Genomic DNA, 17,533 nt, shown 5'->3' with positions numbered 1-17,533 from the left:
TTCAGTCCTAGCTGCCTTTCTTGGCAGATCTCTGCTTTCTCTGCAGCGAGACTGCTCACAACCTTTTATCAGTCTTTCCTGACCTGCTGCTCCGATATAATCTGCTATGATGGGAAAAGCTTGATTTAGATTAAAAACATCTTGTTGTCTAAATACCCTGAAATTTGGTGTTATATTGAGTCAGAAATGTAAAGAATTATAAATGCTGCATCGTATCGTTCTTAGTCATGAATGGCTTTCACTGGAATACGTCCATTCTGTACATACAAAGGGAAGAACAGCTTTAAGACAACATTGTCTTATCTAATGTATGTTTATCATGTTAAAAGTCTGACTTATAATTCAAATGACCGTTTTTTCAAAGACAGAAAAAAGATAAAAAGTTGATTCTAATGATCCTTTCAACATTTATTTCTGTACTGTTTAATTTAATGTTTAACGTTAATGTTTAACTTGTGTTTTATGGTTAAATAAAAATCACATTAAGATTATGTGGTGCTACAAGAAAAAGCTTTTGAGAATCTCATATGATTACAGCACGTCCAATCTCACCTGTTATTTGGAAAAATAATGCTGGGAAAGTCCTTTTAGTCCTTGCCCAGCTCAATGCAGGAAGTAAAAACAGTCTCTCCAGAGGTGGAAGAAGATCTCTCCCACATGTTTCAGCAGATATTACTGAGTATCAGAAGCCATCTCGTCTAACCCCCCTGGTGCCTGTCCTAGCCTGTGCAACACGCGCTTCCTCCGTCTGTAGAGTTGCAGTGATAACTAATGCTTGCTTCGCCTTTGCATCATCCTCTTATCACAAAAACGAGTGACTTTGTCTCATTTTTGCAAACATAAACTGAGCACAAAAATTGAGGCAGTTTGTGTTTGTTTAGTCTTTTCTTTGTTGTAACTATGCTTCATGACAATAAAGGTCTTACTGCTGGAAAGTCTGTTTGTTTCCCCTTCAATGGTGTCACATTTGTAAGGAAATGTGGGCTGAGCAGCAGAGTTGAGTATGTGGGCTGTGGCCATGAAAAACTCGTCGAATGTTCTCTGCCAATGCCAGACAGCTTATTCTGCTGCTGACACTTGTTGGGTGTCATTTACTGAATTCTGAAGAATATCTGCAATTAAACAGTTTATTCTTTTAACAAATAGGAAGAACCGTACACAGCCACAACAGCCTGGCAACTCCTGGTCACGCACTGCAACTCAGCTAGTGTGACCAAGGTGGTGTTGGATTTTAGTTTATTCCCAAAATAAAAATTAAAAGATATTCTGTAGAAAACATCCAAGATGTTGGGCCTAAATACCTCCATCATGAAGTTTTGCACTCAAGCTTGTATCTTCTTCTGACTTCTACAAGTTCATTTTTAGTTGAAGCTCAAGCCCCAAACAGTCATTTTATCCTGTTTTCCTACAACAGAAATATTTCTACACTTACACGACACATTTTGACACTCACACTGTTCAATGCTTTTATTTTGAAATTTGTCAATCCAGGAAGCCAAATGGAAAACATGAAGTACAGATTTTATTTGAAGAACAGAGTCAGCAGGTTTTTAGCCCATGAAACAGTTCAGCAAACAAAGCAACAAAAATGCGCTTTAGGAAGCAAAGTCTTTCATCAGCTAATTACTGATGAAAGACTTTCCTTAATTTAATTTAATTTGGCCAGAAAGGAAACAGAAATCATGAGGCTGAGAAATGCTTTATGTAAAACACTCGTGGAGGGGTGTGAACAGAAACCAAACAGCCAACAAACGGTATCCACTACGTGAAGAATGTCTTTCTGTCACTACACCTTCAAAGATTTGTGAAAAATGCTTCACCTGTAAAAGTTTCAAAGTGACGTTTTTTCACCAGCAGAGCAGCTTCAGTCGATGACGTCACTTAAGAGCCAGAAAACTACCAAGTTAAACTGTGACATCATCATCATCATCATTATATTTGGATAGTTGGTGGAGAAAGATCAGTCAACAGTTGGCAGCGTTCCTCGCAGCGTTCAGTAGCGATTAGTCTACGTTTACTCCGCGTTTTTAAAGAGCTGAAAGACTTCACAGCATTTTAAGGACTTTGTCATCACTCTGGACAAGTTTGAAACCAGTCAGCTAAAGTCTGAGAGCTGCGCTGCTTTAGTTTCTGACTGTTTTCATCCCAGAAGAATGGACAGAGGAGACGAAGAGACAACCCGATTCAAAGTAAGAGCGTGACAGGTTGGAAGGCTGCTGTTATTCCCCATAGGCAGCATCAAACAGCTCCATACAGCTGTTATTCATGGGGTTCACAACAAAGCAAAGGTGCATACAGTTAATACTAATTCATATTAGGTGCCATAAGCATAAAAACGATGTAAATGCGATAAGAAAATTGTTATTATTTTACACGTTGCATTAATGGTTGTCATCTTATTCAAGAGACCCGCGATCTGTACATTACTCATCGGCTAGTAAGCCTTCTCTGGGATCGACTGGTAGTGACTGCACCCTCCACCAGGGGGCGTTCACGCGTTCTCCTCTTTGCATTAAACTACTGCATGACAGAGACAACTAAATATCACTCCGTGATTCTTCCCCCTGTTTTCAGGGCTGTGACAGGAGTGTGGTCTCTCTTTGCAGTTTTTCTCGTGGATTATCTGACAGTTTGTTTCTACACATGAACGTTTCTGAAGTTTTAAGGCCTCAGTCACACAAGAGGCTGCTCTGAGCCCTGAAAACATCCGTGTGGTCCTGTGTATTTCCTGGTGCACTGGGAATACACGTCTCTTTATAAAAATGATTCAGACTTTGCACTTAATTGTAACAAAATCCTAATAATTTAGTTTAATAGTGCATTACAGCAGTGAGTGAGGGCTGAGGAAAACAGACATGAGGACGTTTACACGTTGCTGCTCATCGACTGAAGCCTTTTTTATTTGAAGGAGCAATCACACTGTAATAAGTGTAGTGGGCGTATGTTTGTATGTTCCCTCTGTAGTTATTTTGCATAAATTGGAATTTGTGGACAGTTTTCTCATCATATGAATGATAACAATATATTTCTGTTTGTTGTTGTCGGGGTACCAGCTGATGAACTGGTTTTTGAACGGCAACAGCGTCCAGATTTTGAAGAGATTCACTCGATGGTCTGCTGGTTTCAATTCGGTCTGCTGCGCGGCCTCTTAACTGAAGAAAACCTCCGTGTTCTGGGCCAAGTTATTCATCAACTGCAACAACATGATGAGGAGGAGGACAATCTTCAGAATGATGAGGAAGATGCTGATGTTCCAGCAGCAGGCACAGACATAAATCCACCTCAGGAAGTAGAAGGACCCTGGGTCAATAACAGAGCAGAGATCCCAGCAGGAGAAATGGAAATAAACGCGGCCCAGCAAGCAGAAGATCCCATAGCTGAAGAAATGAGGTGGTTCTGGGATGATGAGGAGGCTGACAGTGACCCTGATAACAATGACAGTGATGATGATGGAGTCAGGATTGTGTTATTGCCCCCCAGCACAGTACTGGGAGGTTCAAGGAGGAGACCAAGGGAGGAGGGGGAGGATGAAGAGGAAGATGGGAGACCCAGAAAACAATCCAAACACTGAATTTTGCTCCTGGACACTCAGTGTTGCACCATCCTCCAAACCCACTGTCCCCCATCCTAACAAACTGAATCTCGGCTTTCCCCCCTCTGACGCACTGACTTAGTTTCCTGCCTCCAGCGACCTGTTCACCTGACTGCCACGTACCACCTGTGGATATCTGTTCAGCCTGTGACCCACTATGATTGTGCATACAAGTGGAATACAACAAGTGTGTGTTTCATACCACTGCTACCTTGTTAGGTGGTGATGATCGTGTTCTTACTGGTCGCAGTTATGGAGGGAGTGGTCCTATTGGTTGGCTCCCACATTAGGACGGCGGGGTTGGGGCCTTCCTATCATCATTCATATGGTTTGTCTGTCTTCCTCCCCTCAACCCTGACCGGTCGTGGCAGACAGCTGCCTCCCTGAGCCTGGTTCTGTGGAGGTTACTTCCTGTTTAAAGTGAGGTTTTCCTTCCTACTGTCACCAAATCCTTGCTCATAGGGCTCATCTGATTGTTGGGGGTTCTTTGTAATATTGATGGGGAGATGAAGACAGTGAAAGAAAAGGAAAAAACCGGAAGATATGCTCAGGAAGGAAGTCAGCAGGCTCCAAGAAGAGGTCCTACAAATGGACGAGCTTTTCAAAGGTGCCTTAGAAAACTGGACCTGGGCTTGTTGCAGTAACTGAAGTAACTAAACATGTTGTGAGTGTGACTCACACTTAGGACCATATGATAATGAATATGTGCGTGATGACAGTGGGGCAGCACGTCCTTACTCCACTCAGTGCTTGTGTGGGTCTGACCCTTTCACTCCTTTGATTGGTTCCTCGTACTTTTTGTTGCCTTTTCGTCACGTCTGTCTTAAAACCCAAATGGGGATTAAAACCGCAGAATTACTGATTACCGGTGCTGGAAATGCTAGCGCTTGATGCAGTGTTTTGATTTTGTTGCCACTGGTACCCACAATGCAATGTGCGAAAGTCACGTGGTCTGCGGTGGCTAGCTACACAGCTATGGTTAGCATTAGGGGTGGGCGATCGTGGCTCAAGAGTTGGGAGTTCGTCTTGTAATTGGAAGGTTGCCGGTTCGAGCCCTGGCTCGGACAGTCTCGGTCGTTGTGTCCTTGGGCAAGACACTTCACCTACCGCCTACTGGTGTTGGTCAGAAGGGCCGATGGCGCGATATGGCAGCCTCGCTTCTGTCAGTCTGCCCCAGGGCAGCTGTGGCTACAACTGTAGCTTGCCTCCACCAGTGTGTGAATGTGAGAGTGAATGGGTGGATGACTGGACGTGTAAAGCGCTTTGGGGTCCCTAGGCGGGACTAGTAAAAGCGCTATACAAATACAGGCCATTTACCATTTACAATCGATTTATCGATTAAAATCAATTCTGGCTTGGATAACGTAAAATCGATTCATTAAAATCCTGAATCGATTTTTTTAATATAAATTTATTTTGCCCGAAATGCCAGAATCTCTGAAATCTCACAAAATTTCAACAACCTCCAAACAGCTAAGACAGTAAATGAGAGCAGGAACACGGATTCTGCACAAAGACTTAAACACACAGCGCGACCCGCGGATCAGAATCAGTGAGATGTCGCCTTTCTCACGGTCGGGGCTGAAAGCCGACAGCTCGCTGATTCTGATCTGTCGGTGGTCCGCGCTTTGTGTTCACGCCCTTTATGCGCTGATTCTAAAGCTGTTAGTTTGATCTCTCTCCAGACAATATTGACCAAACCAGCAGCAAAAGAAGATAAAACTACGCTTCACATAAACATCCTCATGTATTCACTCTGACTTTTACTGTTTTGCTTCAACCACGATGCACAGCTCTCTCTCTCTCTCTCTCTCTCTCTCTCCGTCTGTCTGTTTTCTGGATTATTTGTTTGCTTGTTACACAGCGCTGTCGGCCGACGTTTTTTCTTTTTCGTTTTGCATTCTTCCGAAAAGAAAACCTAATTTCTGCCGTTCAATACTGAACAAATTTAAACTTTTTAAAATTATGCAAAATGCAAAACGCTCAGCCATGTCTCTAATAAAACCGCTGTAGCTTCAGAGGTAATTTTCATATGTTGATTAATGGTTTTCTTTCGTTTTTGATCTACTGCAGAATATTTTTATAAAATCCCAGAACAGGAAAATCGCCTTCATGTTTTTCTGTGTTTTATCTTCAGCTACTTTGACACAAAGGCCTCTGCTGTGATGCTCACACCTTTGATAAAGTCTTGCGTGTGTCAGCTTCCTTTTTATAGATACAAAAATATGTAAATGCACTGATCTGAATTATAATATTTCTGACTGTCAAAATTTCCCAGATTCAAATCGAAGTGAATCGAATCAAATCGAATTAAATTGAATCGTGGATCGAATCGATTCGGGACCTTGTGAATCGGAATTGAATCGATTCTAGAAATCAGTGACGATACCCAGCCCTAGTTAGCATACCACAAACTAGTGATGGTAAATTTGATTCTTTTTACTGAATCGAGTTTTAATGAGTCACTCACCAAAGTGAATCGGGTTTTTGAGTCATTTGATTCACTGAGTCAGTTGACCAGAGAGTGCAAAAAATTTTCATTTTTACATTTCATGTAAATCCCACTGCTAAGATGAATGATTCTAAAAAAACAAACAAAAAAAAACTATTTTATAGAGCAAAAAAGAGCAAAAACATTTCTAAAATTAAGCAATTTCCTATCAAAATTGCTTAATAAACATTTATTTTGTTTATTTGTATTTTATTAGTATTTTCCTTAAATGTGTTAAATATATATTTTCTCATCTAAATGTCCACTGAGCTGTGAGCCAGGGGGCGGTAATGCGCCTTAACATTGGTTGCCAACCAAGAAGAAGAAGAAGCTGTGCGCCAGGAGGGAGGGGGTGAGCGAGTCCTGAGTGATTCGCTTACGCTTACGATTCAGCACAGGAGGGAGGGGGTGAGCGAGTCCTGAGTGATTCATTCACTCTATGATTCAGCACAGGAGGGAGGGGGTTAGTGAGTCCTGAGTGATTCGTTCGCTCGCGCTATGATTCAGCACAGGAGGGAGGGGGTGAGTGAGTGAGTGATTCGTTCGCTCTATGATTCAGCACAGGAGGGAGGGGGTGAGTAGCTCAAATGTGCTGTTAGCATGTTAGCAGAGCGATGCTACTGTGAACAGAGGAGCTATTTTCTTGATGTGAGCTTCTACTCAGGGTGTTTTCTTCCAGTTCAGAGCAGAAATGCTTTTGTTAAGAAACTGGCTACTGGCTACTAATGGAATTCGTTTGCTAACAGCAACAGGGATGAGTCAGTTGGGCTTGTGAATCATGATTCACGAGTCAGTAAAGTGATTCTCGAGTATTGAACGATTCGTTCACGAATCAGACATCACTACCACAAACATAAAGAAGCTGGAGGATGAACGGTAACTTTTCCCTTCAACCTGCACCTGTGGAGTTTTAGACACAACACCAGCTCGTTAACGCTCAGAGTTTTAATAAATACAGCTCAGCTGCGAGCATTAAACAATCTGCCGTGTGTGGTTGCAGCAAAAGACTATCATTTAAATATTTAATCACGACTGATAACACTGTATCAACCATCAGCTCAGCCACTTTGTCTTTTATTAGCTGCAGAAAATGTTTCCATCGAAATCCCTCCAACCCAGAGCCTTTGGTTGTTCACTGGTGCCTCACAGACGTGATTCTTTAGACTTGTGTGTGCGACTGTTTACTAAAATGAAAGAAGGCATCACAGCAGGAAAATGCAGCCTGTTCTCTTCCTTCTTCTTAAGATTTAAAAGACATTTTAAGCAACAACTTAACTGACTTCAAACTTGGATTACTTTCTGTTCCATAAGTAACGACTTTTTAAAAATGTCTAGAAACAAATATCTGCATCTGAATATGTGTGAAGCTGCAGGCGATCGACACATTTCTATTACTTTGTAACCAGAACGCTGCTGACCAAGCAAGAGGTCAAAATATCAGGTGCCTGCTGGTGTCAAAAACTAGTTTATGAATTTAAATTACTTTTTAGTGCATGAAATGAAGCCACACTGTGTGATCACATGTAAAAATGAAAATAGACAAACGTTCTGTATTAAACCGTTTTATTGAGCAGCGCCGTTCCTTCCTCTGACCAACATGATTCACAGTAAGGCCACACTCTGCTCAGCCAGCCACACTTTAGACTCAAAGTGAGGTGGTCACGCTTTAAAATCAGAGGCCGTCACATTTACACAAGAGATGATTTTTATTGAAATGTTCAACGTCTCACTTTGACAAATTGTCCCATTACTGGCTTGAGAACTGTTAGAATATTTAAATATTGACTAACAAAGCAGATTATACACATGACCACTTGTTTTCATACATTTGTGTCTGAACCTCAAGCTACAGAAAAATAGCGTCACAAAAAGCACATCTGCAGCCGCGTGACAGCTGCTGGCCGATGGCATCATCAGTCTTTTAGGGTCATCAAACATATCGATGGACCACCGAGTGCTTTCGTCTTACTGTCCCTCTCACCTCCAACTCCCCCAGAATGTGCACTGAAGTAAGGTTAATTACATTTGACAAAGCCTTGGAGGTCTTCCAGGAACTTGATGTACTCTTGATGCTCGATGGCCGTGCTCAGCTCCGTGAGCTCATCGGCGAAGGTGTTGTCGACCCCACGGTCAGCCAGGAAGTCCATCAGATGGTCATACAGGGCCTGAGAAACAGTACAAGAAAGTGAGCAACCTTGAACACAGCGGCGGTTTCAGTGACTGTTATAATTGAACTGTTGCTGTGTGACTCTCACCCAGTCCAAAGAGTCTGTGTTGAGGTTGTAGCTCGTCTCCTTCCACTCTGAGTCTCCCTGTGGCTGAAAACTGACCTCTCGAATGGCAAAGATGTCGCTCTCCTCTTCTCCCTCACCGTGACTCATCTACAAAATACAAATGTTTCACTGTTGAGCGCTGTACTGCTCCTACTGGCAATATCAGACATTTTATTTGACTTTACCTCATCTTCAGGGAAATGGCAGTCGAACACCAGGGAATGTTTTGCAGCCTGCTTCGTCACTTCAACAACAAAGTTGGGTGTTGATACAATCTCCGGCTGCAAAAAGGGGGAAAAAAGCTTAATACGTGAAACGTTAAGGTTAAAAATGTCAGCGTGTAAGGCAGCAGCCGCCTACGGTGCTGTGCAAGCGTTTGGTTAAGTGTTTAACGAGTGCAGACATGAAAACACAGTAAACAAATATGAGAAGACAAACTTACGAGTTCATACAATTCTAATGAGCCTGAAAGTCAATATTTCGTCTTTATTCTTCAACTCAGCTTTTATTGTGTTTGACGAGCGCTAACAGACATTTTCCATCTCTTGGACTAACAAAAGGCCATCTTATCTAATATTAGCACTGCTGGCTGAAATGCAGCCTCCACTCTGTTTTCCCTCTCCTGACCTTTTCTGCACCGACTATGATTTGAAAGAAAACTTTCACATTTAGATTCCTCACTAATGTTCAGCAGCTTCTTGAGAGCCAGCCTTTCACTTCATTTCTGATGAGGTCTCAGTAGATAAACGAGCATCTCTCATGTTCTCTGTCAAATCTTTGCTGTATTTTTTCATCCATTTCTTAAGGACGCAGCTTTCAGATACTCTTCATCTGCTGCAGATAGTTTAGGGCGGGGGTGTCAAACTCCAGGCATCAAGGCCGGTGATCCAACACAGCTGATTTAAACGCTAAATGACCTCCTCAACGTGTCTTGAGGTTCTCCAGAGGCCTGGTAACAAACTGATCATTTGATGCAGGCCGATATCTAAGACCTGCAGGACACCGGCCCCCGAGGCCTGGAGTTGGACACCCCTGGTTCAGGCCTATCACTTGTTGGCCAGTTTCCTCAGATGTTTTTAAAAGGCCATATTGCACAACAAGCTGCAATGACAGCTCTTTGGGAATCATCTTGTTGTTGCAGAAATACGATGTTTAACCTGTCAGACTGCGTCCAACCATCGCTGGCGTGTTGGACGCAGTTTCTACTAAAGAAATGGGAATAAATGTTTTCGTGACCGGCTGCTAGCAACAAAGTGCTTAAAGATCTGTTATCTGTCTGTTATGTTTGGTTATGTTTGAGTGACACACAGGTCAGTGTTAAAAAGCTGAACCTCTTCAAACCACTAGCTGCGCCTCACCTCCTCTTCTGCTGGTTTCTGCTGTGTCTGTTCTCCTTCCTCCTCAAAGTTGGGAGGAATGCTGTTGTTGACGTTGAATGTGACCGTGACTCTGTGAAGAGCAGACATACGGTGAGCTCGTCTGTCACGCCACGCTGCCCACCCATTTTAGCAGACTTACTTTTCTCCAGAAACACTTCTTGTGAGTTTAGCCTCTGTGCCATTCATCTCCAGCTCCCATCCTCCAGACACCTTAGGAAGACTTTTGTTTTTCTGGATCTTCTTCTCTTCTTTGATTTCATCAGACAGGAAGTCGCCAAAAGCTTTGTCACCTGAACAAAGAGTTTATGGTTTCATCATGTGATGCAGTTTGTTTAAAGGTTTCATTTTGACCACAGAGGCTGATTCTAACATTTTACACAACACGTGGGTGCTGGTAAGACTGCTGAAAATCAAACATCTGCTTTGTGGCTGTCCCAAAACTCGTTTGACATTATGAACAGTTCTACACGTGTCACGTGTGCTGAATGATCAAAGACTATTGGCAGGTTCAGAGCCTTTTTCAGTGACAACCACTAATCACAGTTAAAGGTGAAAGACTCCTTACATCAGAAGATACTGATCTCAGTCTATAACGATCGTTAAACAATCTTTTTATCCCTTTAAATTGTAAAGGACGTGTTGATCCATCTAACGTTACGTTTATTGGCAGCCTGCTTGTATAAAGCAGTTTAAAGCAAACGTCACCTTCTGTGTGCAGTCCTCCACAGCCACACGACACCGACGGACTCAACACCTTGGAGCTGAAGAGTTTGGGCCTGTATCCAGACGAGGCTCCGTTATTACTTAACATCCAGAGAGACCGGGTGAAGGGCCGAGTTATTGCCGAACTCGGAGAGCGCAGTGCCGGGTAGCTGAGGGGCAGAACTCGCGCTGTGGAGGTGCTGGCTGAAGAAAGGCGAGCAGCTGCTCCCACCGCACGGACGACTGACTTTAGCATGATTACAGAAACACGACGACCTGTCACGACAGAATCAATTAGCTCAGTGCCGCACAGCTATCTGCGAACACCGGTTACCGACGCTGCTTCTAGAAGACGCCGACAGCACGTGTGGAAGGACACATTGACCCTGACACTCTTTGCGCCGGAAGTAATACTCTAAAAGCGAAAGACACGAAACAGCAATTTTAAATATTAAAAAACTACACCGAATACGACAAAAATGACTATAATAGAAAAAATAAAAAATAAATAAACTAATTAAAGTTATTTGGAAAAATTACGTGTGTGTTGTAGACGATTGTCTACACATCAGCGCCCCCTGCAGTTCAAATCAGCGAGCGCAGAGGGCGCTGCAGCTTTTTAGTGTGGCTACAGATCTAAAACTTTGCCTTCACGCTGTGACACTAAAATAGAAACTCTTACAAATACACATGTAAGGAGATTAAGTGCAAAAATATCTGTGTGCAGGGCCGTGATTTAATAAGGCTTTGCTCCAGAGTTAAACCCCGTTTTGGCTTAAAAACGGTCAAGATTCAAAAAGAAAGTCCCAGAAAAGCTCGGAGGGGTTTATTTTGATTGGTTTACCGTAGTGCATTTGTAGGAATTTCCCTTTTCAGTGTGTGTGTGTGTGTGTGTGCATACAGACTGAGGTTCCTAAGGACGGGGTTGCATCAGCCAAAGTCAAACAGACACCTCGCTGATCAGGTGCATCATGTGAATCCCTCCCGCCAGCAGATGGCGCTGCTCTCCAGTGTTTCACCAGCCCGCAGACAGACAGCGTCTGTGAGCCTGTCTTTGAACGGCAGCAGGGAGATCCTGAACACAGTCAAAAGTCTTGAGACACTTCTCATTTCTGTTTTGCTACTACAATGGGAAACAAGTCCATTGAAACATAAACGCAAATACATGAGGCAAAAACAGTTTGTGCTTCTAATGAGCTTGAAAGTCCAAATATTTGGTATGAACACTCTTATTCTTCTCACAGCCTAAACTCTTTTTTTTTGTGTGTGTGTCCCGTTTGGATCTTTAGCATCAGAATTGTTGTCTGAAGGCCAAGAAAGATGGCAAGCGGATTTATTTTACCAACTGGATTATCATGGCCATATTGGTCCATTTGATTGACCTTTATTATAATTATGTATTTATTTGATTTGATTTTCGGTTGTTACAGACGGGACAGACATGACTGGGGGATAGGACAGGGAGAAAGAATGAAAGAAAGAGAGGGAGAGAAAGAAAACCAGAGGGGAGAAGAGACGGTGAGAAAGGGGGGAAGAAAGAAAGAAAAACAAACAAAACACCTGGATCACCTGTATGGAGAAAAAAAACAGAAGAGAAAGCAAACAAAAAAAGAGCAACATAATAAAAACAGCACCATCACAATAAACTAGCTAACAGTAGATACTAAATATTAAACAATATTGTGGAGCACGCATGATCAACAGCGCACAATGTGCTTTGAGGCAGCAGCCAAGAAAGGTGTAGTCCGTGTCTGTGAACACCTGTGTGCACACCTGTGTGGATCAGCACGCTTGTATTCAAAAGGTTTCTCCGTGTAACAATCTGCTAGGGAGTGTGGGGAGCCATAGCCCCGCCCCCAGGGCATGAAGCAGGTATGGAGGAGATCCAGGCCCCAGATATCCAGAGGACCCAGAGTACAAGGACCCGAGGAGGACCACCAAAAGGGGGGGGAACCGTGGCACCCTCCTGGGAGGGTCGTCCGGGCTTCTTAACGGACATTCAAAGCTCTTCTTTGCCTGTCGGCTGCTTCACTGCTTCAGCGATGGAGACGTCAGGCCAGGACTGATGGTGCGCTGTTGTGTGCTTTTCTATCCAGGTCTACTTTGACTGCACTGGCAGAGTGTTTGTGACCAATATCATGCTAAAAAACAAACACACTACTCCTCTGATAGTATTGCATGGTGGGTCAAAATCACAACATCATAACACAAGAGCTGCTGGAGGAAATGTCATCTTTGGCATTTTCTGTTGATTCAAATAAAGAAATGGGAGCGAATGATACAGAAACACAGCGTCTAAAGATATGATGACAACACTGGCTTCTCCCTCAAAGTCATGCAAAGTGTTGGCTGTTTAAGAGACTTGAATAATAATTTAAAAAACCCAAAACGTTCCTTTGAAAATGGTCAGAACTGAAAATGAGTGAAAAAGCATCCAGCGCAGAGCTTAGCCTGGAGAACTATTGCTCAAGAGCACTTAGGTCGTCTGCTGGAAGCAAAATGTTTTTAAAAGTGAGGTGGCTCAAGACTCAGTGCTTAAACCAAACTGTGACCATAACACAACAACACGAAACACATGTTAGAAGCTGACGTGTGCCGAGTCAGGTGGATTCGTTTTTATTAGAATACGTAACAAACATGTATCAGGATCACATGATCCACTCAGAGGCGCCCGGCGGGCGTGCATTCGTTCCAATAAACTTCATGCAGATCAGATCTGTTGATAATCCTCTAAAGCATTCAGCGTTTGACTACAAAGTTAGAAACTGTATATTTTATTCAGCTCATATTTTACAATCCTGAGTCCAATGTGTAAAAAACAGACAGTCCGTGCTGTTCATCAACACGGCGTCATTTACATTCTGCGTGACGGAGCCGAGCGATCGCTGAACAGATTCATGCGCTGCACGCGTCTGCACGCACGTGTGGTGACTGTGTGCGCATCTGCACGACCAACAGCAACGAGCAGAACCTGGAGAGGAAGGCATGCTGGACGGTGACAGATGGGAAGAAGAGCATGCACGAGCGAACAAGGCTGTGTGAGTGAAACCATGTCAGTGACACGCTGGGTTTGTTTTTCATGTTGTGAATAAAGGAACAGCTGAAAGTAGACTGAAACAAATCTACTCTGACTGCATAAAGAAACCCCTGTAAGACCACCAATGCAGACCCCAAACAATCAGAGTGAACAACTCCTACTTTGGACTCGCATCAGCATCCTTCAGAGCAGAGCAGCCACTAATCTGTCTGCTGTAGCGTTTTCATGGCTATTTGGCAGCAATGAAGAACAACATGGTGGAAAACAGCCGTGCTGTGCTCCTTTGAGGTTACCTGTGGTGTATAAATGCATGCAACTACTGAACGAATCAAAGCAAACTGGCTTTTCAGGCCGACCGTGTGGCTCAACGATGAGAAGAAGAAATTACAGCTCATAAAACTGGAATGACAGTCAAACTTGGATCTGCAGACTTCTGCTTCAGTGACACATGCCCAACGCTTGTCAACTGGGAGGTAGTGAAATCCAGAGTAGTTTAGGACACAGCAAACGTTCTGCACCAACTTGCAATAAGAGTGTTTGTGGCAGGTGTTTCTTCGTTGGTTAGCTCTTGTTGAGGTGGAGCTTGCGGCCAAAGTACTCGGGCGCCGCGTCCAGCAGCCAGTCAGCATCGACCAAACAGAGGTCTCTCATGTAGCAGCGGGAGGTGTGCAGCAGCTCGTTGAAGACGACGTACGCTGGCTTGGCCTGGAAAAGGACGGAAGACGGGTGGATGGCCACGGGCTGGTGGGTGTCTAGAGCCAAGTAGCTGCCGTCGGGCTGCAGCTCCGCAGCGTTGACAAACATCCCGTGGGCAAGGCAGCGGCGAACGCTCGCCGTGTCTGCTCCACACGATTCCAGTTTCAGGTTCAGCTGGGAAAACAAGACGTGACTTATTAGACCAGTCACATGAGTTCACCGCAGAGACAGGTGCAGCAGAGATCAAGGCAGGAAAACTCGCTGTTTTCCAAACAGCCCTGCAGGCGTTAGCCTGTAACATGATGCACATTCGTAATATTGACACATTAGATGTTAATAAATAAACAGTGATTGCTGGGAGAATCTGTGCTGGCAGAGGTTACAGATGTACCTTAAGGCAGATTTCTTTGAGCTGTGCCTGGACGTCTTTCACGAGGCCCATGTTCCTGCTGTTGACGAAGTTCTCCCGACACCACTCCTGCAGCAGAGATCACGTCACAGCAGCTCGACTTCATCGATGTATTTTCATTAGCTGTGTTCATCGCACCCACCTTGTTACCGCTGACTTTCTTGAACGCTCTGTAAATGTTCAGCAGTGTCATGTGGTCTCCTTCACTGGACATGAACTTCTTGCGCACCGCGAGCACCTCGTCCCGCCGGGCCGGCGGGTTGTACAGCACGGTGTCCACGGACAGCAGCGACACGATGCTCAAAATCTCCTCAGAGCACGAGTAGTCCGGGGACAGCAGGATGGTCTGGTAGCAAACACAGATCTGCTTGTGAGCTGACACTTTGACTAAAGTACAAAGAATAGCAGAGCAGAGGGATTTACTTTGGCATATCTGGGCTCCAGAGGGAAGCTCGCCATCTTCTTTCCCAGAGTGGTGAGGAAAACCTGCCCGTCCTTCTTCTCCACAGCTCCCAGCAGCTCCAAATGATCCACAGCAGAACGGATGGCCTCTGTGGAAAACACAAAGCACTGCTACAGCGAACTGTGCATCGCTTACCGCAGGACCCAAGGGGGTTCCTGACAGCATCTTACCTGGAGACGGTTTGGACATGAAATCAAAATTTGTCACGTCTGGAATCCCCAGAGCCATGAGCTGCAGCATCACACCTGCCAAGTTACACCTGAGGGTGAGAAGCATCACACACAGAGCTAAATCACTGAGACACTGAGGTGGATTTTTACTATCACGCGTGGAAAGCTGACTCCACACCTACCTCTGAATCTCAGGAACAGTCGTGGGGACGAGGTTGTCAAATTCCTGCTCGGTGTAAAGACGATAGCAGAAGCCGGAGTCCTCCCTGCCGGCCCGGCCTGCTCGCTGCCACGCCTGCGCTTTGGAAACACGCTGCACCGCCAACACCTCCAGGCCGCTGTCTGAGAGTCACATCACGTGTGCTGTTAGGAGAACATCTTATCTGTGCCGTTCAATGTAGGATCACGGGGGGGGGGGAGCCACAGGGGCAGCAGCCCGACCGAGGGACCAGAACAACTCAGAAGAAGCCCATCGAGGGAACAGTTCACCCTGCCAGATGTAGGCTGCCGGGGGATTCCCATGATGCATTGAGTTTTTCCTTTCCAGTCACCTTTCTCACTCACTATGTGTTAACAGACCTCTCTGCATTGAATCATATCTGTTATTAACCTCTGTCTCTCTTCCACAGCATGTCTTTATCCTGTCTTCCTTCTCTCACCCCAACCAATCACAGCAGATGGCCCCGCCCCTCCCTGAGCCTGGTTCTGCTGGAGGTTTCTTCCTGTTAAAAGGGAGTTTTTCCTTCCCACTGTCGCCAAAGTGCTGCTCATAGGGGGTCATATGATTGTTGGGTTTTTCTCTGTATCTATGAAGCGCCTTGAGGCGACTTTTGTTGTGATTTGGCGCTATATAAATAAAATTGAATTGAATTGAACTGAATTGAATTGAATTGAATTGCCCGGGGTTACCGGGGCCCTGCCCTGGAGCCAGGCCTGGGGAGGGTGCCTGAGGGCGAGCGTCTGGAGGCTGGGCCTAAATCCACGGGGCCCGCCGGGCACGGTTCGAAAAAGGGACACGGCCCCATCACTACCCGCAGGAGGCGCTGCAGAGGTCGGGTGCACCGTGTTTTCCCCCCCTTAGTATTAAATGGACTCAAGCACAAGTATTTCTCTCTGCACGATTTGTGAATTTGCAATCTGAATCTTCTCACCTGGACTGAAACGTTTGGCCTTCACCATCCCCGTGTCTATGACGTATTTGATCCCAGAGATTGTGACGGATGTCTCGGCGATGTTTGTGGAGAGAATGACTTTCCTGCAGCCCTGGAGAGGAAAAAGGTTTGCAAGACTCACAACAGCTGAGTGTCTAAATCAGAAGATGCTGCTGAGAGCAGCAGACATGTTTGTACCTTTGGAGCTGGCAGGAAGACCCTGAGCTGCTGTGTTGGGGGCAGAGATGCATATAGTGGGATAACCACCATCGGGCCACAGCCGTCAGGCAGATGCTTGGCGATGTCCCGACACGTCCTCGCCAGCGCCTCGATCTCCTCCTGGCCCGTCATGAAGACTAAGATGTCGTGTGATGAAGGAGCCTCCTGCATGTGTGGAAACTCGTCATCACGACAGAACATATGTCTCCAATAACGATGCTGAAGGAGAGCGGTGCGTTTGTTTGGCTTCATCTAAACAGGAAACAGGAGAAACAGAAACTACCTGATGGATCTGGAAGATGGAGACCAGAGCAGCCTGCAGGTAGTCTGACTGCGGCTGTTTGGTGTAGTAGATCTGAATGGGGTGCTGCCTGCCTTCCAAGTACAGCACGGGGGACTTGTTGAAGTACTCGGAGAACAGATCCACATCCATGGTGGCTGACATCACTATGACCTGTGGAGGTTAGGACACCAGGTGCAGGCTTTAGAGCAGATACAGCGAGGCGATTCACACGGCGTTCACTAGACACGCTGAAGTCACAACACGTGTGAACTTTGCTCCGACCTTCAAGGGAATCTTGTTAAGCTCCTTGCGCCTGCGCTGAGCCGTCTTAACCACGCCGAAGAGCACGTCGGTGTGCACAGTGCGCTCATGAGCTTCATCCAGGACCACCACGGTGTAGCGCAGCAGCAGGGGGTCTCCGATGGCCTCGCGCAGGAGCATACCATCAGTCATGAACTTCAGCTTCGTCTCAGGGGAGGTGACATCCTCGAAACGCACCGTGTAGCCAACCTAAAAGGAAGCAACAGAAACACAGACGTCAACAACGCAGAGCATCAGCTCGAGTGTCCACAGCAGACGGGAATCCCGTTTATCGTGAGTACCAGCTTCCCCAGCTGAGTCCTCTTCTCCTCCGCCACCCTTCCTGCCAGCGAGATGGCAGCAACTCT

General features: G+C 45.3%; 2 protein-coding genes across 2 annotated transcripts in view; both read right to left on the bottom strand.

The window, feature by feature from the left end:
- Positions 1-7,629: 7,629 nt before the first annotated feature.
- Positions 7,630-10,832, bottom strand: c1qbp (complement C1q binding protein). Its single transcript, XM_087847019.1, has 6 exons — positions 10,441-10,832; positions 9,875-10,025; positions 9,715-9,805; positions 8,542-8,637; positions 8,339-8,464; positions 7,630-8,248 (listed from the first exon to the last, which is right to left on the bottom strand). The coding sequence occupies exons 1-6, from the start codon at positions 10,691-10,693 to the stop codon at positions 8,099-8,101; spliced, it is 867 nt and encodes a 288-aa protein (XP_087703145.1). The 5' UTR covers positions 10,694-10,832; the 3' UTR covers positions 7,630-8,098.
- Positions 10,833-13,001: 2,169 nt separating this feature from the next.
- dhx33 (DEAH (Asp-Glu-Ala-His) box polypeptide 33) overlaps positions 13,002-17,533 on the bottom strand; it is a 5,265-nt gene continuing 733 nt past the window's right edge. The window contains exons 2-12 of the mRNA XM_006788682.3: positions 17,468-17,533; positions 17,148-17,375; positions 16,866-17,036; positions 16,562-16,747; positions 16,364-16,475; positions 15,395-15,554; positions 15,213-15,301; positions 15,003-15,130; positions 14,722-14,925; positions 14,562-14,648; positions 13,002-14,344 (exon numbers count right to left, since the gene is read on the bottom strand). The exon at positions 17,468-17,533 is cut by the window's right edge and continues 95 nt beyond it. Of these exons, the coding sequence (XP_006788745.2) occupies positions 14,036-14,344; positions 14,562-14,648; positions 14,722-14,925; positions 15,003-15,130; positions 15,213-15,301; positions 15,395-15,554; positions 16,364-16,475; positions 16,562-16,747; positions 16,866-17,036; positions 17,148-17,375; positions 17,468-17,533 (1,740 nt within the window). The 3' untranslated portion in view covers positions 13,002-14,035. The remainder of the gene's footprint in view (positions 14,345-14,561; positions 14,649-14,721; positions 14,926-15,002; positions 15,131-15,212; positions 15,302-15,394; positions 15,555-16,363; positions 16,476-16,561; positions 16,748-16,865; positions 17,037-17,147; positions 17,376-17,467) is intronic.

The sequence above is a fragment of the Neolamprologus brichardi genome, chromosome 10 (assembly GCF_056152115.1).
Source record: "Neolamprologus brichardi isolate AB-2024 chromosome 10, ASM5615211v1, whole genome shotgun sequence".
Classification (NCBI taxonomy): Eukaryota; Metazoa; Chordata; class Actinopteri; order Cichliformes; family Cichlidae; genus Neolamprologus; species Neolamprologus brichardi.
The sequence above is the reverse complement of the archived record's forward strand: the minus strand, read 5'-3'. Positions and strand labels throughout refer to the sequence as shown.